Raw genomic sequence first — 21,559 nt, forward strand, 5'->3', positions numbered from 1 at the left:
AATTAGAAAATGCACAAACACTAAACTGGCACAGAAAGGCAAAACAAACCAGAGAATGGGGATTTCTCTTCATCTGATGTGCTGGCTGCAGTATATTTAATTCATCACCGTTGGAAATCTGCATCAGTGCAGAGAAATAATGCATTATGTACAGAGGTATCGTACATTATGCGAGACTAAAGTATCGCATAATGTATTGTAAAATATATTGTCATCGCAATATCAGTGTGTCCCATACAGCGGACTCCTTGGTACATGTGCACATGGATAAAATCTGCAAATACTTGAGACCCCCTTTAATAGTTCAAGCACCAGATATATGGTTCCGATTTTCTTAATTTTGACTGATCGTGATCCGGCGATACATGTGAAGCTGATCTTTTCTACTTTTCTTATCTCCTTTCACAGAGATCTAAATATGAGCCACTGTCCCCTTTTGCTCTGCCATCAGGGCTGAGTGACTGACCTGTCCATCAAGCCTGTCCACACTGTTGCAAGCTTAGTACAGTAGTGTATTACCCTTTTATTTGTCTGAAAAGTTGTTTCATATAGCATCAGTGCAACTTGTATAAGCTTATAAAAAAAAGAAAAACAATTGGAATCTCCTGAAACCAGAACCTGCAGGTCACACTTTATAAAGATCCAATGAAAACTACTGCAGAAGCTAAACTCTTCCTTATTTCTGCTCTTGGGTGTACAGCCAATCAGAGGCAAGAAAATGACAGGCGCTGCTAGATTTGTTGCTTTGCACATGTCAGCCAATAGCATCTCAAGTAATGCTGCACCACTGTATTTCAGCATTTTCTTTAAAATATTATATTACAAAAAAAATAACTAAATCTGTGAATAGGTGGGATTTACCTGAATAATTTGAGGTCAAGTACCACAGAAAAATCTGTTAAAGGAGCAAATCAACAGCAAATACTGAACTGTGAATAAGGTGGAGTCCACTGTATTCATATCACAAAGAAAAATGCTCAGAATGCAATAATTGTTTCCAAGTATTTACCAAAAGCGGTATTGTCATTGTTATCTCTATCAATGTTATCACCACTGTATGAATCTACTGGCCAGAGATTGAAATGTGCAAATTTTCCCTTGACCTGCTCAGATTTATACTGAAATGTACTAAAAAAATAATATTTTCCCACTTTTATTAAATACATCAAAAATTTATTCCAACTATTCCAACTCTAAAAAAAAATCCATATACAGTGTCATTAGGGAAAAAACAACAACAAAAACTTAATTGTAGGAATCCGCATGTCAGACTTCTAAGGAAACCACAAATCAATATTGACCAGGGAAAGTTTTATCAGTACATCTCTAATAAACAAAAAAGAAATAAAAAAACAGTTTAGAGTGAGATCTCACCATTGTTAATTTCTTATGTTCATTACGTGATGTGAACTGCACATAGCTTACTTAAGCTATGAAACAGCTCCTCTAATACTTGAGTCTCACAGCAGTGTAGCAATATAAAGGAACATAAAAATGTCACTAACGATTACATTTTTCTCCTTTTAACTACCAGCTTCTTGCAAACCTCCCTTCCTGTCAGGAATAAGATGCACATTTAAGTGAGGTTGTTGCTTGCATAAGTCAGTGAACAATTTTATTCTGTTTGTGCTCAAACGTCCAAGGCTTGTTCCAGACAGCAGCCTTTAATTCCTGTGTTTCCCCTTTTAGAAGGGTTGTGTTTGGTCTTTGGAAAGTCATGGTCAAAAGCTCAATTAACGACGGGATCATTTATTACCCGGTGCTTATCGTGGTTGAACAGACGCCGGCCATAGGGAGGCGAGGAGCTTGCTATCACCATTCTTAACGATCAGAGGTGCATTTGTTGTACTGGCCTCCCTGCCAACTACAAGGATGAGACAGTGGCCTTGTGTTTAGTGCAAAACCACAGCTTGCAAGCTCTTGCTGATTTTGTATTTGCTTACAGCTCTAATTCAGGGTTCTTTTGACCATGGATAGGGAAATATTTCCCAACAGAACAGAAATACAGTAGTGCAATGAAAACCTTCGCAGAAATGTGAGGTGGGCTTATTTTTCCTAACAGAGATCATGCAGCATAGCACAATATTATTTACAAAAGAAGCAACTTATTGTTCATCAAAATGACAACAATGGTAAAGAGTCAACTTCTCCACAACTACACTAGATATTTGATTATTAGTATGTCAAAAACACTGAACAGTTACTAAACACAAAATAAAAAAATGCATTATAATCTATTGGATAAAATAAAAAAAGTAAAACAAAGAAGTTAGGTTAAACAGAAACTAAGAGGGACACTTGTTTCTATATTAAAAGGCTAGCAGTAATGCAATTCTTGTTTCCACTACTTTATTCAAAGACTTCCGATGCCTTAGAAGCGGCGTGTCAATCTTGGTTCTCAAGTCTCACTGCTCCGTATTATTTTGATGTCTTCCTGCTCCAACACATCAGCGTTAATTACCTGCTAAGCAGGCCATCAAGTCCACCAGACACCTGGTAATGACCCTTCAGTTTAAATCAGGTTTGTTGAAGCAAGTAAGCACTTAAAGTAGAGCATTGGGACTCTGAAACTGAAGCAGAAGTAAGAAATGCAGTTTTGCAGTAGTTCTCCTGACCTCTCCCAAAAAAAAGGAGTTTTTATTGGCTTTGCAAATAAAAGTGAAAATGAAAAATGTACTGGAAGAAATAAGCCAGGAAGGAAATGTACATAAGATAAAAGGGGTTACCAAGATAACATCAAAATGTTACTGAGCAGCCCATTAGTCAGGGACTATGCTGGTATGATATTCCAATTTATAAGTCTGATGGTAAGAGCTTGAAAAGAGCAACTTCAATCTAAAGCATCAACAAAACCTTAGGCATTGCAAAATATGTATGGTCATTTATTGAAATATTTAGTTCCCTCCAAATTATTAGCACTCTTGTGAAAAATGCATTAAAATAAGAGAAATGAGTGCCAGCATTTTGTCATGTTTATACACAATTTTCCAATTTATAGGAAAACAAAAACTTATATATATCTAATTGAAAGTTCCCAGACACTCTGATCAGCTTTGAAAGTAAAATAGGACAGTCTGGTATATCATAGGGTGGAGCAGACAAGTGATGTGGTTTGGCTCCATATCCCAGCTTAAATCTCTAAACTCAACTGTAAGCTTATAGGATTGCACCAATATTCAAATTTCTATTTCTATTTCAATGAGAAACATACTTGATCCCGTTGGACACCACAGCAACATTTTTTTTTCCAAGAGGGTTCTTTCTAGTAAAGAACAAAAAATATGATTAATAATACCACAATTTTTTTCTCCTTTGGTAAGGGCAAAAGTAATAAGTAGAAAATTCAGTCCTTTATAAAAATATATAATTTCACATATCAAATTGGGTGTTTTGCATCATTGAGTGGTGGTCAATTTTTAGGGCGTTTTCACACTTGATAGTCCAGTAGACTCAATTGGAGTCCAAAACGGCAACATTTGTTACATTTCCAGCTGATGTTGTTCGCATTCACACTTCAATGTGTCAAACGAACTAAACCCTTATAAAAACCTTTTTACCCCATCACTTGTGGTGGCGCTGCACCAAGAACCACTGGCACCATGACACCATTTTACTCATTTTATCATCCCATCTCAGCCCAAGCATAACCTGGGAGGAAGTACTCTACCTTTTTTGCATGTTCAGCAAATCTGATTTATAAATCCAACCCGTCCTTTAGAGTTTGAGTTTAGAAACAGTGGAATAATCCACAGCTGTAAAACATGTGAAAGCATAATTGTGAAATGACAAGGAAGCAAAGTTTGAATCTGCTTAAAAAAAACAAAGAAGTGATGATCAAATACAGCCAGGGGGCCTTTGATATTTTGAGCTAACTGTCAGTCTTACTCCATTTCTGTTCTCTCCTATCAGACTGTTCCGTGCTGAGGAGCTGGCTGACTGATCCGAAGATAAAAGGACCTCCCGTTACTGCTGCAGCTCGGAGAGTGTGAGAAACAAAGATAATATACTCCTTGTGAAACGGCGGAGTGACATTTTGATAATCAAGGAGAAAGGTCAGTCTGGGTGCCTGACTGTCTAGCAAAGGTAAAACTTCTCAGATCAATCCCCTTGTTTTGGGAGTAAGAACTATCACACAAAACTCAGTTTTGGCACGGAGGCAATCTCCAAATGGAAGACTTTTAGACAGCAAAGATGAGACTGACAAAGACACTCTCTTTGAAATGTCTCAGGGAGCAGGAGCGGATTATGTAAGTCACTCACTATACTGGGTCACCCAGTTGTTTTTGATGTGCACTATTACTATGCCGCTGCTACACTCGGTGCAGAGCTTCTCATTTTGCACAATCTGGGTGCATCTAAAATGTTTTTTCTTACTTCCGATTGCTGGATATGCTTTTAATAGAAGTTTGCTGCAACAAATGTGCACATTTTGAGAAAAATAGATGCAATAAATGAATTTTTCACGCAGCACGCAAAGAAAAATTGCATAGTGATGTCAATTGTGATGTTTAATCTCAGAAAAGGACTGGCAGGTCACAAATCAGACGTGCAGCACTATGCCAATCCTACACTTTAAGCACAAGTTAAACACAAACAACTCTTGTGGACTCGGCCTTTCTTTCTGTAGCTGCATGGACGGTGAGGAGTTGTGATGAATGTATGTTTGTGTGGGTGGGTCGGTGCAGCAAAACAGAGCAAGTCTTAGCCAACATAAATGGAGCATTTAACCTTCCAGGCCATTACAAATCTTTGCGCTGCTGAGCATGAGAATAATGGCAGCACTGTCAGGACAGGTAGGATGTTTGGTAGCTCCATAACATGGGCACTTTGTTTCTCTGACAGTGTCATGTTACTACCAAGGCTGAAACCAAAAACAGAAAGGGAAGCACAGGCTGCTTCTGCACAGCAGAGCAGATACAAAGACTCTGAGATTTAGGTGTTGGGCAAACTCTAGAATATATGTTATTCCACCTAAAGTGAAAAGGGAAGTTTAGTATGGTATCGTAGTAACTTTAACACTATTTGCATATTTTTCTCAAAGGTCTTTAAAGAATTTGGAGGCAAAAGGAAGTGTCTGGTTTACAATGTTGACTTAAATTTGCAGCTTCCCCCTTTAAAATGTGAACAGAGATGTTAAAGTAGGAAGATTTTGTATTCGGTCAAGTCCAAATGTAGAAACAAACAACTTGAAATAGTAGTCACACAGTTTGAAACCTTTCTACATTTTGTCATGCAGAAAGGCATTTTAAAGAAGTTGATAACTGTTAAGGGGAAGAAAAATAAAGCAAAGAGAGTGGCTGCTTTTGTATTTAACCCGTATGATGACATAAGATAATGGTTATGGTTTGATGTAATAAATTTCATTGTTGAACTTGCTGTGGGATTATAGTTATCATCTTGCTAGAAGATGAACCTTCATTCAAACAAATTTTCTTCTGATTTTACAATGCATTTAGCTCCATCTAGTTTCCTGTTAAATTTTCCTGTACGTTTCCCCATGCCTAATTTTAAAAAAAGCACACCGCATAGCATTATTCTGGTTATTCTTATTTCTGGATTTTGAAAACTAATCATTATTTTCCCTCTGTTTTGATCTATCACATAACAATCCAATCAAATACAAGTCTGTTTTTGCTAGACACTGTACACCAGTTATGAGCCTTATTGCTAGGACTGATCTTAAACTGGTTTTTAGATTTTAATTTTGCTAATGTTTTAAAAAACAAATCTATTAATCGCACAAAATCCGTCTTTGATACTCTGCAAATAATGTGCTAAATACACAAGCTAACAAATGAAGCTAGAAAATGCAGTTGCTATCAAAACGAAAGTACAAGGAAATCCCTTCAAAATAAAAGCGGGACTTGGGAATAAACATACCATTTTTGGTATTTTCAAAAATACATACACTACATATACTTTGTGAAAATGTATCTCCTGTGTGTCAAACATTGTACACACAACGAGCTAGTTTGTTCTACCTCTTGTTTTTTGATTTAATTTGTTATTGTGGATAACACAGGAAATTCAACTATGATTTCACAGACTTGACAGGGCAATGAAATAAAAAATGGTGCTGCTGTCAACTGAATATTGCTTCACGCTTCTAGCTAATTACACACCACGTAGCAACACATCAGAGACTGGGGAGAGCCCTGGGTAATCAGTGATTAAACTGGTAAATCAATAATAGGTGTAGTGAAGGACAAAGACACTTGCTCGCTGTGTTCCAGGAAGAGATGGAGATATCTCACCTTTAGGGACTTCAGTACAATTAATTTGTGTTGTTTTAATGGCCATTTGTCTCTGTAAATTACGTTAGTGTTTAGAGGGGTTACAGTTTGTATCAACTTTGTTTCAAAACCATGTTTGGCCTGTTCTCGCCTCGCATGCATCGGCTCGACCAGCGTTGCAAACACCCACCCGTCCTGCTGCAGCATTTCCGTGTTTCGTACGGAATCGTTTTCACGGAGTCCACGCCACGTCAGAAAATAACCCTTATTTTCCTCCCCCAAATGGTTTCAACATCATAACACCTCTCTCTGGGAGTAGCGGGCTATTAACGTGGAGGAAAAAACACGCCGATGCCGAGGGGGAACACTGCGACATTGTTCCAGGATAAATAATAAGTGAAAGGCTGCATGACGCGTCTAAATCAATGGGGTCCAAGTCGGGATCATAGAGATGCTACAGCAGCAGAACTTACCCAGTGCCACCTCGCAGGCTTTACGCAGCTGTGAGTGATGAGCCTTCTTCACCTCCTTGTCGGCCAGGATCTTCTCCAAAGCTCGTGTGAGGAACATGTTTTTCGTCTTTTTGCCCTCATACATGTCGCACCGGAATCTGGAGCGAGGTGTGCCTGGTCCCAAGGAGACGGGGAGGGAGAGAGGGTGAAGGTGGAGGCCTGCAGCCGCCTCGAAAGGAGATGCGTTCTGTCGCAAATGTCAGCCACGGGAGCCCCTTAACAGACACACATGAATAAATACAGAAGGTTGGGGTAAATCCCTCAGAATGCAGTTAACGACCTGCCTCCTGCGCCATGTTGGGAGAGAGGAAACGACGTCACGTAGCGTCCGAGAGCGGCCGCGGTGAGGCAGCACGGAGCGAGTTCTGGTTTAGGGACCTGATAAAAGAAAGTTTGGCCCGGTGTTCACCTGAAATACAAACAACAAACTTGTAAATGCTAAGTTCTCCGTTTTTATTTTGATGTGAGTTGAAACATGTTTTGCTAATTTAATTTTCTCATCAGAAACAATTAATGAAAAACAACAACAAAAAAGCGGCTATTATACTTAGTTTTAAATGCAACATATTCTAAAATGTTGCATTTTGAATGCAACATTGTGGTCAAAAACCTTGGCATGATATCCCTGTTATATTCATAATATTATAAAAGAAAACATTAATTAGTAAAGAGAACAAAAATGTCACTATTTTCTAATATTTTGACTCCCTGGAAACAGTTTATTTCTTAATTTGATTAGTTATTTTATTGAGAGATTTCTGGTGGGTCTCTGCAGTTCCACTGGAGTTACAGAGTTATTACTTGAGGCTCCTGCGAAGAGCACATCTCCTGATTGTGCTCTCCTTGTTTACATCCCATCTGTGGTCTATTAATAGCATATTTTGGGGAATAAATGTAAAGTAGGCTTACTCATTGCCATTCCAAATATAGCAGAACTTAATTTCATGTTATTTTAGGCCACTGCAAAATCACAGTTTGCAGAGTTCTAGTTCAACAAATATTCTAATTCTTATTGCTACAATAATTATACTTACAAGTGATTTAAACTGGGGGTAGACAATGCAACCACTCATTGGAAATTGAATTTTTTCACATTCTATCCAATATGAATTTGAATATGAGTGATAATGTACTGGTAATATTTTACATATACCTCTAAAACAATGAGAACTCTGACTTAGTTCTTTGGTGTTTCATGTCTTTACCCAGACAATTGAAAATGTTTTTTAAAGAAATGTATTTTATCACAGCTATCTAGTCAAAAGTTGGATCATTTTTGATGCAATAAAATCAAGAACTATAACTTTACTCTAGACGTGACATCTGCCAACAAAACCAAAGCAAATTTTTTTTTTAGAAAAAAAGAGGATACATTTCTTTATCTCAATAAACGTAATTCTTTTTTCACTCTATTGAGTGGTTAAATTTTATTTGGTTAAATTAGTTTGTGTTTGTTAAAAGCACTGTCCAAGGTGTACCTTGCACAACTCCCACCACCCCAGTCACCCCATTAGACCTGTACTGTACAGATAAGCAAGTTCTGTTTTAGTTATTAAATCATATTACTTACTTTGCATGCTGTGGATATGTTTAGCAGCAGATCCTTCTTGCAGCCTTCTGTAACATTTATCGGAGTCCAACAGCAGATACATGTGGAAAATCTGGAAGTTTGACAACAAAGATTTGGTCATCGTAGGCGGCATATAGTTTGCTTACACTTAGGACTGTTTTATGAGTCAGCTCCATTTTTTCTGTAGCTATAAATAAGAGATGAGCTGAAGAAGCTTTAGTCTCGATAGAAGTTTTCGTTCTAGGGTTCAGACATGTGAAAAACTTAGGACACCCTACTCATATTAAGTATTAAATACTTAATAAAGAATTCAGTATTGAATTCTTTATTAATAAACAGGAACATATTGATGTCTACACATTTTATTTATTTCTATATAAGATGATGTAGTTGCAGGTTAAACAGAAAAATAAACTTTGTATTACCCATTGAATAATGTATATAAAAAAATATGCATATTGTGAGGAAAATGTTTGGCTGAAATCTTCAGCTAGCTGCTTTATGTACCCATCTAGTCTCTTTTGTGGGTCTAAGGAAAGTTTTTCCCAGTCTCCAGTGATGATTTCTCTTTATGTTTTCTTTTTTTTTGTTTGTTTCATGTGGAGCTTGTTTGAAGTAAACCTATGGCAATTCATTGGTGGTTTCCATGACCATCTATTTCTCAGTTTTGAGACAGTCCTGGGTAGATTTACTAGTAATGCAAAACATTAGCTTGCAATGTTTCACTGTTCAGTTCAGTTTCACATTTTCTTCAAGCACTCTCTAATACACTCAAATTCTTCTGAGACCTCTTTAATTCCCTTACAAAACTCATAAGTACAATCTTGTCTGCTGAGTAATGATGCTCTACTCTTTTCTGTTACACCTGTGTGTAGATTTTGTAACTGGAAACAAATGTGGGGATGTAATTCATTCTTCACTACAAATAGCTTTTAAAATTAGATTGCAGATAATGTGTTAAAATATATTTTCTTCTGTTTTCATACTTTTGCAAAAGTTTTCATACTTTTGCTAAATTCTTATATTTTGATATACTGTTGAATTTAATGTTAAATATGATAAAATGTTAAAAGACTCCTTTCCTATTGTAGTTTTTGTAATTGTTCTTAAAATACAGTAAAAGTAAAATTAGAAAGATTTGGTGTATGTGATGCTTATTAAAAACGTCACTCGCCTCCAGTAATGTTTACTATCAAACACAACTTTGTGTTCAAAGCATTAATGACACACAACTACGGGCCACTCCTTCACACAAAAAAACATTTAACTTTTTCCTTTAAATGTGGATAATTTTAGCAAGAAAACTGTTGAAACACATAATTTGGTATTGTAATAAGTTTCGTAGTTAACAACCGTAAGAAGCTGCTCATATATATGGAAATCATTTCCTGTTCATGTTGCACTTCTGCAGACCCAACAAGATGGTTATCACAGCTCTCATGGTCCTAGAGCAGTTGTGCAAGATTAGTGGTTCAAGCAGGAAGAAACCAAAGATCTGTGAACCTAAACTCAAATTCAACATTCCTGTAAGACCACTCAACGGAGCTGTAAGAAATTACAACCTAAAATGTATAAAATAGCTTTAAAGATCAACAAATCATCATATTTTATGAAATACAAATGAAAACCAATTTAAAACACACTGTTTGAAAGCAAAGGAATGCTTGAAGGTTCAGCTCCCTAGAAAGAATAGAAATAGCCTATTTTGACCCAAGAGGGGAAATTCATGTGCAACAGCAGCATCAAGATATATAGGTTCACACAAAAGATCAAACTGTGTTAATATATATATATATAGATTTATTGTCATCTACTAAAAACTAAAATCGATTATGAAACGATTATAAACTTTGCTTTAAGTGAAGGAAAAACCCAAGTCTGATGAACTAGGCCAAATTATATATCAGTCACTTCCCTTGGAATTACGTTTAGGACCGTATAAGTTCGACTTGTAGAGTTCATGGGTATTGCAGACAGTGTTCTCAGAATAATATTTGACCCACTGCATTACTGTACTACAGGTCAACCCTCATAAGTAAAACACAGACTGATTAAGTGAGACTTAATCACAGCAACTGTGCTTCCATTCACAGTTGCTGTATACCATTGTCAATATTCACTGAAATAAATATTCTGGCAAGAGTTGTAGCAACACAATGGACAGCTAATGTGTATCTAAGTAACCCATGCCAGTCTGAACTGGAGCAGAGTAGACATTTACCAGACAGCTGTCAGAATTTTAGTTTTTGAATTACAAAGTTTGCCACCTGTGGTTACAACAGAGGCCTTTTAAATTTCTGGATAGTGTGCCGGCCTGTGAGGTCCCCAAGTTGCTACTTTCCGATAGCATTTTTTCCAACTTGCACCTCTTTCCTTCACAAATCAATATAGAAATGTTTACATTATAATTTTTTTCTATCACAATTTTTTCACCAAACTTTGAGCAGCTCCATATGTGCATGTGACTCCAGCAAACATAAAAACTTTCAGGGTGTGAAAATAAGTCATGATCTATAAGATGGTGCTAAAGTTAATGTATTGTGAGGCACAGATGAAGGAGCATTTGCACATAGACATGGTTAGAAATAGACACTTCTGTGCTTGAACACGAACTTGGCAATGACTTTGACGTCTGGCTCCCGTTCCAGGAAGGGTTATGGTAGAAGTCACCAAATGTGTCAGAATAGCTCAGGAAAAATGAAACAATTCATAGATATTCCATGTATCCTAAAACCATTTCATCCACACCAGCCGAAAAAGTGCAGGTTTACAATTACAGAGAAACACTAGACAGAAACAAAAGTCAACAATGACATTACATAGCTTAATTTCCACAATGTTCCATGAGGTTCTGCCTTTTAAATGACTTCACACAGAAGAAATTTTAATTCGTAATTAAATATTTTCAGTAGTGACTGTTTGGTTGTTAGAAGAAATACAGCGTAACAGCCATTTTCATGTTGAATTTCTCCCAAGTCCCCCCCTCAAATTTATACATTTAAACATTTCAAACAGTACACATTGTTCTGATGCAATACAAAATTAACATTATTAATCCAAAATAATTCCAGACAAGTCATATCAAGTTTTTTATTTTTAGCTTTGCAGAGTGTTACTCCATGACTGGTAAGCAGAACTAACCAAGTTCCCAAACAGGAACAGAAGTAAAAAGTGTCCATTATTGTCTTCTGTAAAAACTGAACAATGAAGTTCATAACCTCAATAAGTCAGTAGCTAAAACACACCTTTTTTTAGTAATCTTTTTCTCTTTTAAAATGTTTTCATTATTAACCAGAGAAAAAATACAGAAAAGTAAGTGAGTAAGTCAGATGATGAATGCAAAAAATTAAATAAAATAAAAAATCTGTAAAGCACAGAACATCCCCTGCAGTTCAGCTAAATCTATCAATAAGAAATAAAAGGAACATGGCACATTCATCCTCACAAAATGACTGTGCAAGATGGAAACTAGAGAAAGGGAAAACAGCAGGTCACCTGTGACTGTGTTGAAAGTGTTTCAAGCTTCAGCAGCTGAGATTTGTCTGGGTTCTTCACCGGTCAAAGCTTTATGACAATGAGAGACCCACTCATAACAAGATTCAGCTAGAGGGAGTGAATACTTTTTTTTTGCCACTGTATATTCAGTTCCCATTTACACTTTGTTTATTTCAGATTCTGTGCTACATCAAACAAGAGTCATGACGCCTGAATGGCAAGATTGGAAAATTTGCCAGCAAGTCAAAGGATTGCGAAAATTCTTATCTTTTAACCACTCCCTCCTAGAAAGCACAGGGTGACGATGAAGAGAAACATCCAGCAGAAGCAGGCTTAGGGTGGACAGCCTTCTGCCTCAATCAGCCAAGAGATGAGAGGATGGGGAAAGAGGCATTATCGACTCTACTTTCACCCCCACTTATAAAATATAATAAATAATCACATTACAGCTGAAGAAATAGCCACTAAACGACATGGCAGAACATGATGGAGAAGTCAAGCTGGTTGAATTGTCATTTTATCATGGTGTAATACTTGAATTAGCTAGGGACATGAAATTATCCAGCAGAATAATTATGAGTTAATATTAAATATGTGTTGTGTTATAAATGTAAATTAGAAGACATGTACAGCTCATTTATATACAGCCTACTTAATGAGGATTGGAATTAGGTGATTAGAAGGCTAATACTCCTTACACAGAATGTTAGTCAAACACAGGCCAAGGTTAATATTCAAGTTTAAACAAAGGGCACAGTGACCTCTACTGGTCTGACCTTCTTACTACATCATTATTACTTCTCTTTACTAAATGCTGCAATAATGACAGAGCATGTCACAAAATAATTTACTAAAATGTTCAAAATCAGAAATTTACATATATTTTCTCAATATTTAGGCACAGTTGTAATGGTGTTGCCCTATTTACTCCAAATGTAAAAATGTACTTCTTGTTGCTGCAGTTATAGCTGCAAGAAGCCCATTTTGTGGTGTATTTCTATCAACTGTGCACATCTAAAGAGTAAAGTCTTTAGATGTCTTTCTTTGCAATGTTTGGTCAGCAGAGGCAATGTTTGAAATAGGCCATATGGGCAGTTGTTCAGACATTCATTATAAGAGGGGCTCGTTGGGAGTAAGAGAAAGAAGGGCTCTTTCAGAGTACCAGATTGGCAAGAACCATGTTGGAAATAATTTTATTAAAATGTCGTGCAGCATCGTCTGTTTGAAGAGCCCCATGGGTAATTTAAGTTACTTCCTAATGGAGTGGTATGTAAAATACATACAGAATTACTTGATAACATTTGAAACATTTATTTCTAAATAGTATTATTGCAGTGTGTTCTGAAGAACAGCACCATTCTATCCATTTCTGCATGTAAATATCTAAAGAAATAAAGAATTTAATCTTTAATCTCCTATACTTATCTGGCTATTTTGTTTTAGAAAATCAAAGGCACAACTCAAACTCGCTTTCATAAATCTATCTATACCCTAATTGGTTCTAAATAAAAAACAAAATCAGAATTTTATTCGCTTTCACTTGGTATGTGGAGGAAGCTGAAATCTTGAGTTCCCTGTAGACAAACGCTTTAAATACTTTCAAATTCCTGCTGGTCATTTCCTCTACTTTTGTCTTCACCTGTGTAAAAATGAAACAAGTTAGACTTAAACAAAGAACAGAAATGTCATAATTTGTCCATGAAAAAAAGGGAAGTTGTCTGCTGTCAGTCTGAACTGCTCAACATTTGTTGAGTTGGAAAATTCTAACATACAAGGTACTGATAAAGGCTGGTAAGATAGTAAATTTCAGAACAGGAAGACAACCTGCATTTTATTTTGGTTGAAGTTCACTCTACAGCATTTCTTTCTTAATCTTAATGTAGAAAAGAACACGGAAAGATCACGCCTATATTGATGTGTGTTTTTGGTGAATTAATATGGTGTTTATTTGCTACAAAAAGTTTCTGGACCAGGGATTGGGGGATGGGGAGATGTGTGGATGGATTGGATTTGGGGGGTGGTCGGAGTAGTTACCCCTCTCTTGCCCCCCCTAGATCCACCTTTGAAATAAAAGTGGCTAACCCCGGTCACTGATGTTTGTGTGGGCTGAAGAGAGACAAGAATCTCCCAGTTGGCCTCTTGGGGGCATTGTAACTGCACAAAACGCTTACTTCACACCCAGTAAACCTGGACTACATAAAAGTAATTATCATTTATTCCATCTTCAGAATAAATGACTGAGCCTTAGAGTTAGTTTCATTTTGTCGCAAAACAATTTGTTTTTCAGTTTTGCTTTTCAGGAACTAATTTAAGAATATACAACTTTACTGACTTCAGAAGTGGAAAACTTTCATTTATTTGTATAGTTGTAAAGCTTTAAAACCTAACAATTTTTTTATTCAACTTCTTTTGGTGTTAGTTTTAAATAAATTTGTGTATCAGTTTCTAATAAGTCAATATTTCTTATTGTCAAAAAAATTGGAAGTTCTCATAAATAAGCATCCTCAAGTTGCTGATATTATTAATTTTTGTAAGTGGATATAAAGGTTAATTATTAGAATTTAAATCTGCAAACATTTTCACTTTAAAACACTTCCATTACCTGTCAAATTCTTTTGTTCTGGGCTGAATTTGTGTTATTAATTCAAACATCTTCCATCTACCTAATCTTCAGATGTGAAATATTTGTAGACACATCTTCCAGTCCCCTGGAAATGGATTTTACTGGTTTCTGTCAATAGATTATCTATCATGTGGTATGTTAGATCCTGTTCACTCACCAATAAAGCATTGATTATCCACAGTATCATTGCTGACAGGAACATTGCATTTATATTTGGAGAATATTTATACAGAAAGTTCTCTGGATAAAGGAGGATTAATTTCAGAACAGGACAACCCATATTTTTGTGGTTAAAGTTCACTCTACAACATTTCTTTCATCACCTTTCTTACTATAAAATAATTTGATTATGTCTTTAACCACAGTATGTAAATCTTTCTTATAAGAGGTTAAAATAAAAAAAATGCACATACACATATGTAAAAAATATATATATATTTTTTTTACATCAATTCAAAAAAAAAAAAAAAATCTTCATGAGGTTCCCATAAACAATTGGGCATAACATTACAGATTCCCTTACGTCTGAAACTACGTCTGCAGTACAGCACACTCTTTATTCCTCTGGTAATCAGCGGCGCCGGATTCATTTTTGAGGTGGGGGGTCCATGGGGTGTTTCATCACCTATGTTACGCACTTTGAATGTCAGGCGCGCACCTGTCAATCAATTCAGTGGGTTTATCGCAATTTGTCCCGAAATAAACAGTAAACAACCCTTACCTGGAGGACAACGTTTTTGGGTCTACCATGCCCGAAAGAACGACATCGCAGATACAAGCGGCCAAAATGGGTTTTCTCCGTAGGGTGTCTGGGCTTTCCCTTAGAGATCAGGTGAGAAGCTCGGTCATCCGGGAGGGACTCAGCGTAGAGCCGCTGCTCCTTCACGTCGAGAGGAGCCAGTTGAGGTGGCTCCTGGACGCCTCTCTGGTGAGGTCCCACCGGGAGGAGGCCCGGGGAAGACCCAGGACACGCGGGAGGGACTATGTCTCTCGGCTGGCCGGAGGAGCTGGAACAAGTGGCTGGGGAGAGGGGAGTCTGGGCCTCCCTTCTGAAGCTGCTACCCCCGCGACCCGACCCCGGATAAAGCGGAAGAAAATGGATGGATATACAATGTGAACAAACAGATATTATGTCGCTGCTGTTACTTGATGTGATTTTGGAGGGATCGTTTCTTGTCAGTTCTTGGAGATCATCCGATTTGTTAGCCAACTACGTACTGTATCTTTCCGTGTTAGGAAATCACGAGGTGTTAGGAAAACCTCTGATTCGCCACTAGGGGACAGCATGTCACCATTATTTCTTCAACGTTAAACTTCAACGTGGTCTGGTCTTTGCGAAAGTGAAAGTTTCAAATAAAATCGAAGCAAAGAAAGAGCAATGACTGTCTCTGTCAGTGACTTTGTTTCTCTCTTTTTTATGTCACGTTTATCTAGATTTTGGTGGTTAATTCCTCATTTTAAATAGTTTCTTTCACTAAAAGGTGAGGGTTTCACTCATAGCTCCACCTGTTATGTAGGAGAACCACATTCCAGTCTTTACCCAGAGTAAATACGATAAACACATCCTGAAAAACTTCCTTCTTAATCATTTTGAGTTGACAGCAACAGACATTTGACTTCACCAGAAATCACCAGCATGGCAGGAAGGATCGGAAAATGGACAGAGATAAAGCCTGCCACGGAAGAAACTCAGAAGATCTGTGACATGGTGAGCTCCAGTCATTCTTTATAATGTCTACATGCAGCTTCGCAGCTCAGATTTCAATCTCTATTTAATGTTACCAACTCACAGCTGAAGAGCGACACAGAGAAAAAGTGGACCAAACAGAGCTATGAAATATTTAAGGCCATTGAATACAGGATACAACCAGTGGCAGGAACAAACTTTCTCATCAAGGTGATAGTTGCAGATTTTCTTTGACATCATGTTATATTACTGTCAAATAGTCTGTGTTCCGAGATGTAAATGTGTTTATATTAACAATTCCAATGAAACAAAAATGCCTTTCTGCTGTCTCCTCCCTTTAGGTTCATGCAGGAGGAAGTGAATACCTCCATATTTATGCCTACCAAAGCTCTCTAAAAAGGGGAGAGATTAAAACTTTACTGAAGAGGGTAGAAAAACACAACGAAGGAGATCCTCTGGAGCCCATCAGACCTTTGGACTGATGAGAAAACACAACTTCACCCCGGCAGCCTTACAGCAAAATGCGCTGCTATGTTGTATAAAAGAGCATGTTGGGATGGCTTAAGTTTGACCTTTTCTATCAGTATGATATTAGTGGTTGTTTGAAATAGCTATTTTGCAGTGTGACTACCTTACTGATTGCATTAATATGTGGAAAATGTACTAATATCTAATAAATATAGCTAAAACTGCCCAAAAGACTTTTTATTTTATAAAAAAGACCTCAGGTCTAAACTTAACATAAGAAAAAGGACAAAGACAAACTAAAAACAAGAAGCAGTGTGTTCACTATGTAGGCATATTTTAAGAATATCTTGATCCAATCCCAAAAAGCAGTCCAAGGTCCTGATCAAAGCTTTTTAAAAATAACTTAGACTAAACTCTACTCCTGAAAATTGGTGGAATCTGATTTAGGTCAACTGTAGCAACCCTATTTTGCAGCCTCTCACAACAACAACAACAACAACAACAAATAACTCTCCAAGACTTGTCTTGGTGCCTCAAGACAGTTTAGGCAACATCTTGAAATTATTGGAATCAGAAATTATGCTCTCTACCAGAAAGTCTTGAAGGATCGTGTCTGACCAGCAGTTTGAAACTGAAGCAAGTTATGCAGCAAGACAATGATTCAAAACACAACAGCATGCTCATCTTTGAACTTAAAAAAAATGAAGGTTTTGCTAAACTTAGACTAAGTCAAGGCTTAAATCTAATTGCCTTTCTGTGGCATGACCTTAAAAATACAATGTAAAAGACTAATTGCCCTTATTTGTTGAATCTTTATGGCAATTGTTGCTACCAAGGGTGCCTCAACTGTTTATTAGGTTTAGTGGGAAATTACGTTTCACACAGTGCCAGGTTGATATGACTAAAAAGTGTGACAAAAAAGAAACGACACCTATAAGGGGGCAAATACTTTTTTGCAGCACCAAATATTAGAGATAAGCTTTGTAATAAATCAGAATAAACTTTTAACCTTATTTGGGGTTGTTGTGATGTTCACTTTGAAAGAGCTGTAATGTCAGTATAAAATATCTAAATATACTAATTAATCTCATGTTGTCAAGCACCAACAATAAAGAGTTCTAATGAACAAGACAAGAAAACAGGTCCAGCTCAGCTCATTGCCTGTCAGAAGCACCGGGTTTATGCTAAAGATTTAAAACACGGACAACAGAAGTCGCTTGAAAACAGTTCATTGTGTTTTTGTTTTTTTTAAAAAAGCTTTTGTACAATAACCCCTTGTGAAGAACAAAGATGATTTTTACAGCATTCATTCTGCTATACCATAATGACACTGAGAACAAGTAAAGTGGAGAGGAGCTCCGATTGGTCTGGAGGACGAGCGTCGCCTGCTGAGCCGTCGGTGCTCAGCAGAGGCACACACACGCTCAGCTCCAGTCTGGGTTTAAACACAGAGCGAAGAGGCTCTTTTTCCTCAGAGGGATCTTCGCTACACCTTCGGAGGCAGGTAGTGGATTCTGCATCGTTCAAAGAAAACCTGAGAGGAAAGAAAAACACAAGTAGCACGCATGTTTTACATTTTTTAAGGATGAATAAAGGAATGATAGGAATGTGTTTGTACCTTCAGGCTTCTGTCATTGACAACTTCTTCAACGTTCAGCTCTGACTGCATGAGCTTCAACTGGAGGCAGGATAACACAAGACAAGAAGTAACAATCAGGGTTTTTTTTCTACAAGATAATTTGCTTTGGGATTTACTGCTTATGTATTTGTGTGAGCATAGCTAAGTTTAAAAAATACATTGAAGTTGTCACATACTACCCATTATAGAATATTAATATCCACAAATTCATTTAAATTTGCTCTTGCTTACGTTGGTCTGCTCCTTTCGAAGCTGTTTGACCAGTTTCAGATTGTCGCTGTCTTTTTCTCGTTCTTCCCGCAGCTGCACCACCACCTCTGACTTCTGAGCTATGCAAGCCTTGATGGCTTTGTCTCTACTCAGGTGGGCTTTCATCAACTGTGAGATGCAGACAAGAGATGTGGAGACACAAGTTACAACTGAGCAGAAACCTGCAGAGTTCACATTTAGTTTTTTTCAGACACTCACCGACTCATAAAGCTCTTTGCAGGTCTGTGTGGCGTCCACTTTTCCTGAGAAGGACACTGTGGGCACAGTAGTGTTCAGGGCGTGGACGATGCGGTCGTCTATAGTGCGCATCACCTTCAGCCCCTCCTGGAAAAAAGACACTTTTATTTATGGCTTATAGAATCTGTTTTAGCCCAGGATATTCATGAACACAAGCCGTAGATGGAACCGCTCACCAAAATCTGAACATAGAGGAAAATAATGGTTTATGGTGAAGTGCATTCAAATTAAGTATATTCTTTTTTACTTGTTTTTCACAAATATACATTTATAAAAATATGTTGTGCATCTATAATCAGCCACCATGAGTCAATAGTTAGTCTTTCTGGGGTTTAGTTTCTAAGTCAGTTTTGGAAATGTAGACAAAAAAGTTTGCCTGTTCTTTGCAAAAAATGCCCAGTTAAATCAGATATGATAAAGAGGATATGAACATAATCTCCAAGTTAAGTCAAATATTCCCATATTAACATCTGGACTTTGACTAGGCCATTCCAAAACATGAGCATGTTCCTCTTGCTGTATATTTAGTCTTGCTAAAGTGAACCTTCATCTGATGCCAGTGATTTCTACACTCACTAATAGGTTTTCTTCCATGCTTGTTCTGTATTTAGCTCCATCTGCTCAGACCGGCTTCTCTGTCTTCTCTGATACCGCCACCACAATGTTTCACTGTGCATTTATTGTTTTTTTGAGGTGATGTGAAAGTTTCGCTTTCTGCTACACAGAGTTTTGGGTGTAGGACAAATTTTTCTGTCATACAACTGCCTCCTTACACCGCTGGTAAACTGCAAGTGAGAGTTTTTATGGCTTTCCTGTCCAGATTTACGAAGCATGAAGCTAAAAGTTGTCAGGTCAGCAGATTATCCCATCTGAGCTGTGAGTCTCTAAAGCTCCTTCTGAGTTACCATGAGCCTCTTGGCTGTTTCTATAACTAATACTCTCCTTGTCCAGCCTGTTAAGTGGACAGTCAAGTCTTAAGAGGATTGTTGTTTGTGACCCTGGTTTAAACTTCTCCACAGCGTCTTCCATGAGCTGTTGTGCTATCAGATCTAAAGAGGCATTCGCAGAAAATCTGAATATACGCTGTGATTACATTACTCACTAGCTGTTTACTAATTAGGTGGCAATTTATTGCACTGGAGTTATTTTGGGGTATTAAAAGGAGACTGATTACAAATGACACACTTTACAGTTTTTTATTTGTACAATTATTTAAAAAAGGTATTTTTCTACAACTTTACAATTATACACAACTACCCATCAAATAAAACTCCAATAAAAAGAAGTTCTAGGGTATAAAAAATCTTAGCAAAATCCTGCTTGGTAAAAAGTCTGCCATTCAAAAACAGTTGATATATAATTTGTTTTTGCACAATTCATGGTTCATTTTAGGAACTATGTAATTCCTCAAGTAATTTGACCTGAATACAAACTGTGAGCTTTATAGTCAAGGACTGAACACTGATAAAGCACTGATCAAGTAGACCAGGATCAGCTGATGGGGACTCTTTGTGATGCTAACTCCAAGCACACATGCTGCTAGTTTCCAGTTCTGTAATCCAGTCTGGATCCTTGAAGGATCAGGAGGGTCATAATTCAGAGAAAACAAAGAACCGATCATGCCAACTTCTGAGGACCAAGGACTCCGGCCGATCTCTCACTCTGCAGCGTTTGTGCAAAAACAATGAATCCTTTTGGTTTAAATTACCTGAAACATGGAAAAGTCCTCACAGTTTAAAGTCCCATCGGGCGCCGCCATAGTGGACTGCAGGGTCCTTCACAACACCAGCACAAGATGGCTGTTCAAAGCGGTGCCTGAACGGAAACTTACTTAACTCTCTTCAGGAATGCCTGGTTTTCATCAGGCATTCAGTCTGGAGCCCTGCAGCAACTCCATCATACAAGAGGCAAAAATAAATTAGGTTTTACAAATAAGAAACAACATTTTATTAATTTCAGATACAAAAGAGAACAAGTGAAAATAAGAGTTTAAATTACCTTAATTCACCTCTGAATTATATACCCTGACAAACTGTCTTTCCTGCATGTGTTTATTTAAGGTCTTTCTTTTACTAAAAAAATGAATAAAAGAAATAATAACCATGATATTTTATTTTATTTATTTATTTATTCACTTTCCAGCTGATGTGCTGCTAATTCCTCACATTGGACCATGCATTCTGATGTTTGTGAATACACAATAAAGTCATTTCAGAGAACATATCTAGAATAAAATTAGAATAAATTATTGCTATACATTACTGAATAACAGGCAAACTGTCTTATATGGAACCTGCAGTTTTCAGAGGTTTGTGTCACTGTTCTGATTCAGTACAGCTCACAGGAGGAACTGCTGTCACGCTGAGCTGGGAGCTGTCAAATTGGCTGTCTGGAACAGCACAGGAACTGTTTGCACATGGCAGTGCCAATCACACAGAACAACCTGCATGTCACCATCATTACAGGAACTGAATCTTGGAGAATGATCTATTTGTAGAACATTTTCAGTTATTACATTTTGTTAGATTTGGCTTAAACTGTTGGCGTAACATGTGAAGAACCATATTTAAAACAATGTAAAATGTTGTGTCCATAATTATGGGAAGTCATTTACATTTACAGTTCACAAACTGTTCAATAAGTATGTAAAACCTTATTTATGTAAAACCTTTCAAGACACAAAGTGCTTCAAGATTAACAGTAAAGAAAGATTTTAATGTTAATGTAATACAAGGGTGTCAATTAACCCTTACATATAATGTAAGAAATACCTTTGAAAACAAGGAAAAGGTAAACACAGACTCTTAAAAATGTAAATGTCACAT

The 21,559-nt window shown here is 37.2% G+C and overlaps 3 protein-coding genes across 5 annotated transcripts in view; 1 reads left to right on the plus strand and 2 right to left on the minus strand.

Moving 5' to 3' along the window:
• The window catches only part of arfgef1 (ADP-ribosylation factor guanine nucleotide-exchange factor 1 (brefeldin A-inhibited)), a 54,062-nt gene extending 46,248 nt beyond the window's left edge, over positions 1-7,814 (minus strand). The window contains exon 1 of one of the 2 annotated variants that reach the window (XM_032551175.1): positions 6,707-7,814. In XM_032551175.1, the coding sequence (XP_032407066.1) occupies positions 6,707-6,830 (124 nt within the window). In that variant the 5' untranslated portion in view covers positions 6,831-7,814. The remainder of the gene's footprint in view (positions 1-6,706) is intronic. The other variant, XM_032551176.1, reaches the window with a different exon arrangement.
• Positions 7,815-15,803: 7,989 nt separating this feature from the next.
• LOC116711400 (cystatin-A5-like) lies at positions 15,804-17,925 on the plus strand. 2 transcript variants are annotated; one of them, XM_032550715.1, is made up of 4 exons: positions 15,804-15,914; positions 16,036-16,141; positions 16,226-16,330; positions 16,462-17,925. In XM_032550715.1, exons 2-4 carry the CDS (start codon positions 16,070-16,072, stop codon positions 16,600-16,602), a joined length of 318 nt encoding a protein of 105 aa, XP_032406606.1. In that variant the 5' UTR covers positions 15,804-15,914; positions 16,036-16,069; the 3' UTR covers positions 16,603-17,925. The 2 variants fall into 2 exon arrangements, with proteins under 2 accessions (XP_032406606.1, XP_032406605.1); XM_032550714.1 differs by having other exon boundaries at positions 15,806-15,914; positions 16,029-16,141.
• Positions 17,802-20,559, minus strand: mix23 (mitochondrial matrix import factor 23). Its single transcript, XM_032550713.1, has 5 exons — positions 20,443-20,559; positions 18,696-18,821; positions 18,459-18,605; positions 18,207-18,266; positions 17,802-18,122 (listed from the first exon to the last, which is right to left on the minus strand). Exons 1-5 carry the CDS (start codon positions 20,491-20,493, stop codon positions 18,075-18,077), a joined length of 432 nt encoding a protein of 143 aa, XP_032406604.1. The 5' UTR covers positions 20,494-20,559; the 3' UTR covers positions 17,802-18,074.
• Between the last annotated feature and the right edge of the window lie 1,000 nt (positions 20,560-21,559).

The sequence above is a fragment of the Xiphophorus hellerii genome, chromosome 21 (genome assembly GCF_003331165.1).
Source record: "Xiphophorus hellerii strain 12219 chromosome 21, Xiphophorus_hellerii-4.1, whole genome shotgun sequence".
Classification (NCBI taxonomy): Eukaryota; Metazoa; Chordata; class Actinopteri; order Cyprinodontiformes; family Poeciliidae; genus Xiphophorus; species Xiphophorus hellerii.

Bases quoted from the DNA above. Each gene is read 5' to 3' on its own strand.
- LOC116711400 (XM_032550715.1), top strand. From the start codon at position 16,070: ATGGCAGGAAGGATCGGAAAATGGACAGAGATAAAGCCTGCCACGGAA. The intron at 16,142-16,225 runs GTGAGCTCCAGT...ACCAACTCACAG, and splicing joins CTCAGAAGATCTGTGACATG to CTGAAGAGCGACACAGAGAA. The intron at 16,331-16,461 runs GTGATAGTTGCA...TCCTCCCTTTAG, and splicing joins GAACAAACTTTCTCATCAAG to GTTCATGCAGGAGGAAGTGA.
- mix23 (XM_032550713.1), bottom strand. From the start codon at position 20,493: ATGGCGGCGCCCGATGGGACTTTAAACTGTGAGGACTTTTCCATGTTT. The intron at 18,267-18,458 runs GTAAGCAAGAGC...TCCTGCCTCCAG, and splicing joins TTCGAAAGGAGCAGACCAAC to TTGAAGCTCATGCAGTCAGA. The intron at 18,123-18,206 runs GTACAAACACAT...CTTTCCTCTCAG, and splicing joins TCAATGACAGAAGCCTGAAG to GTTTTCTTTGAACGATGCAG.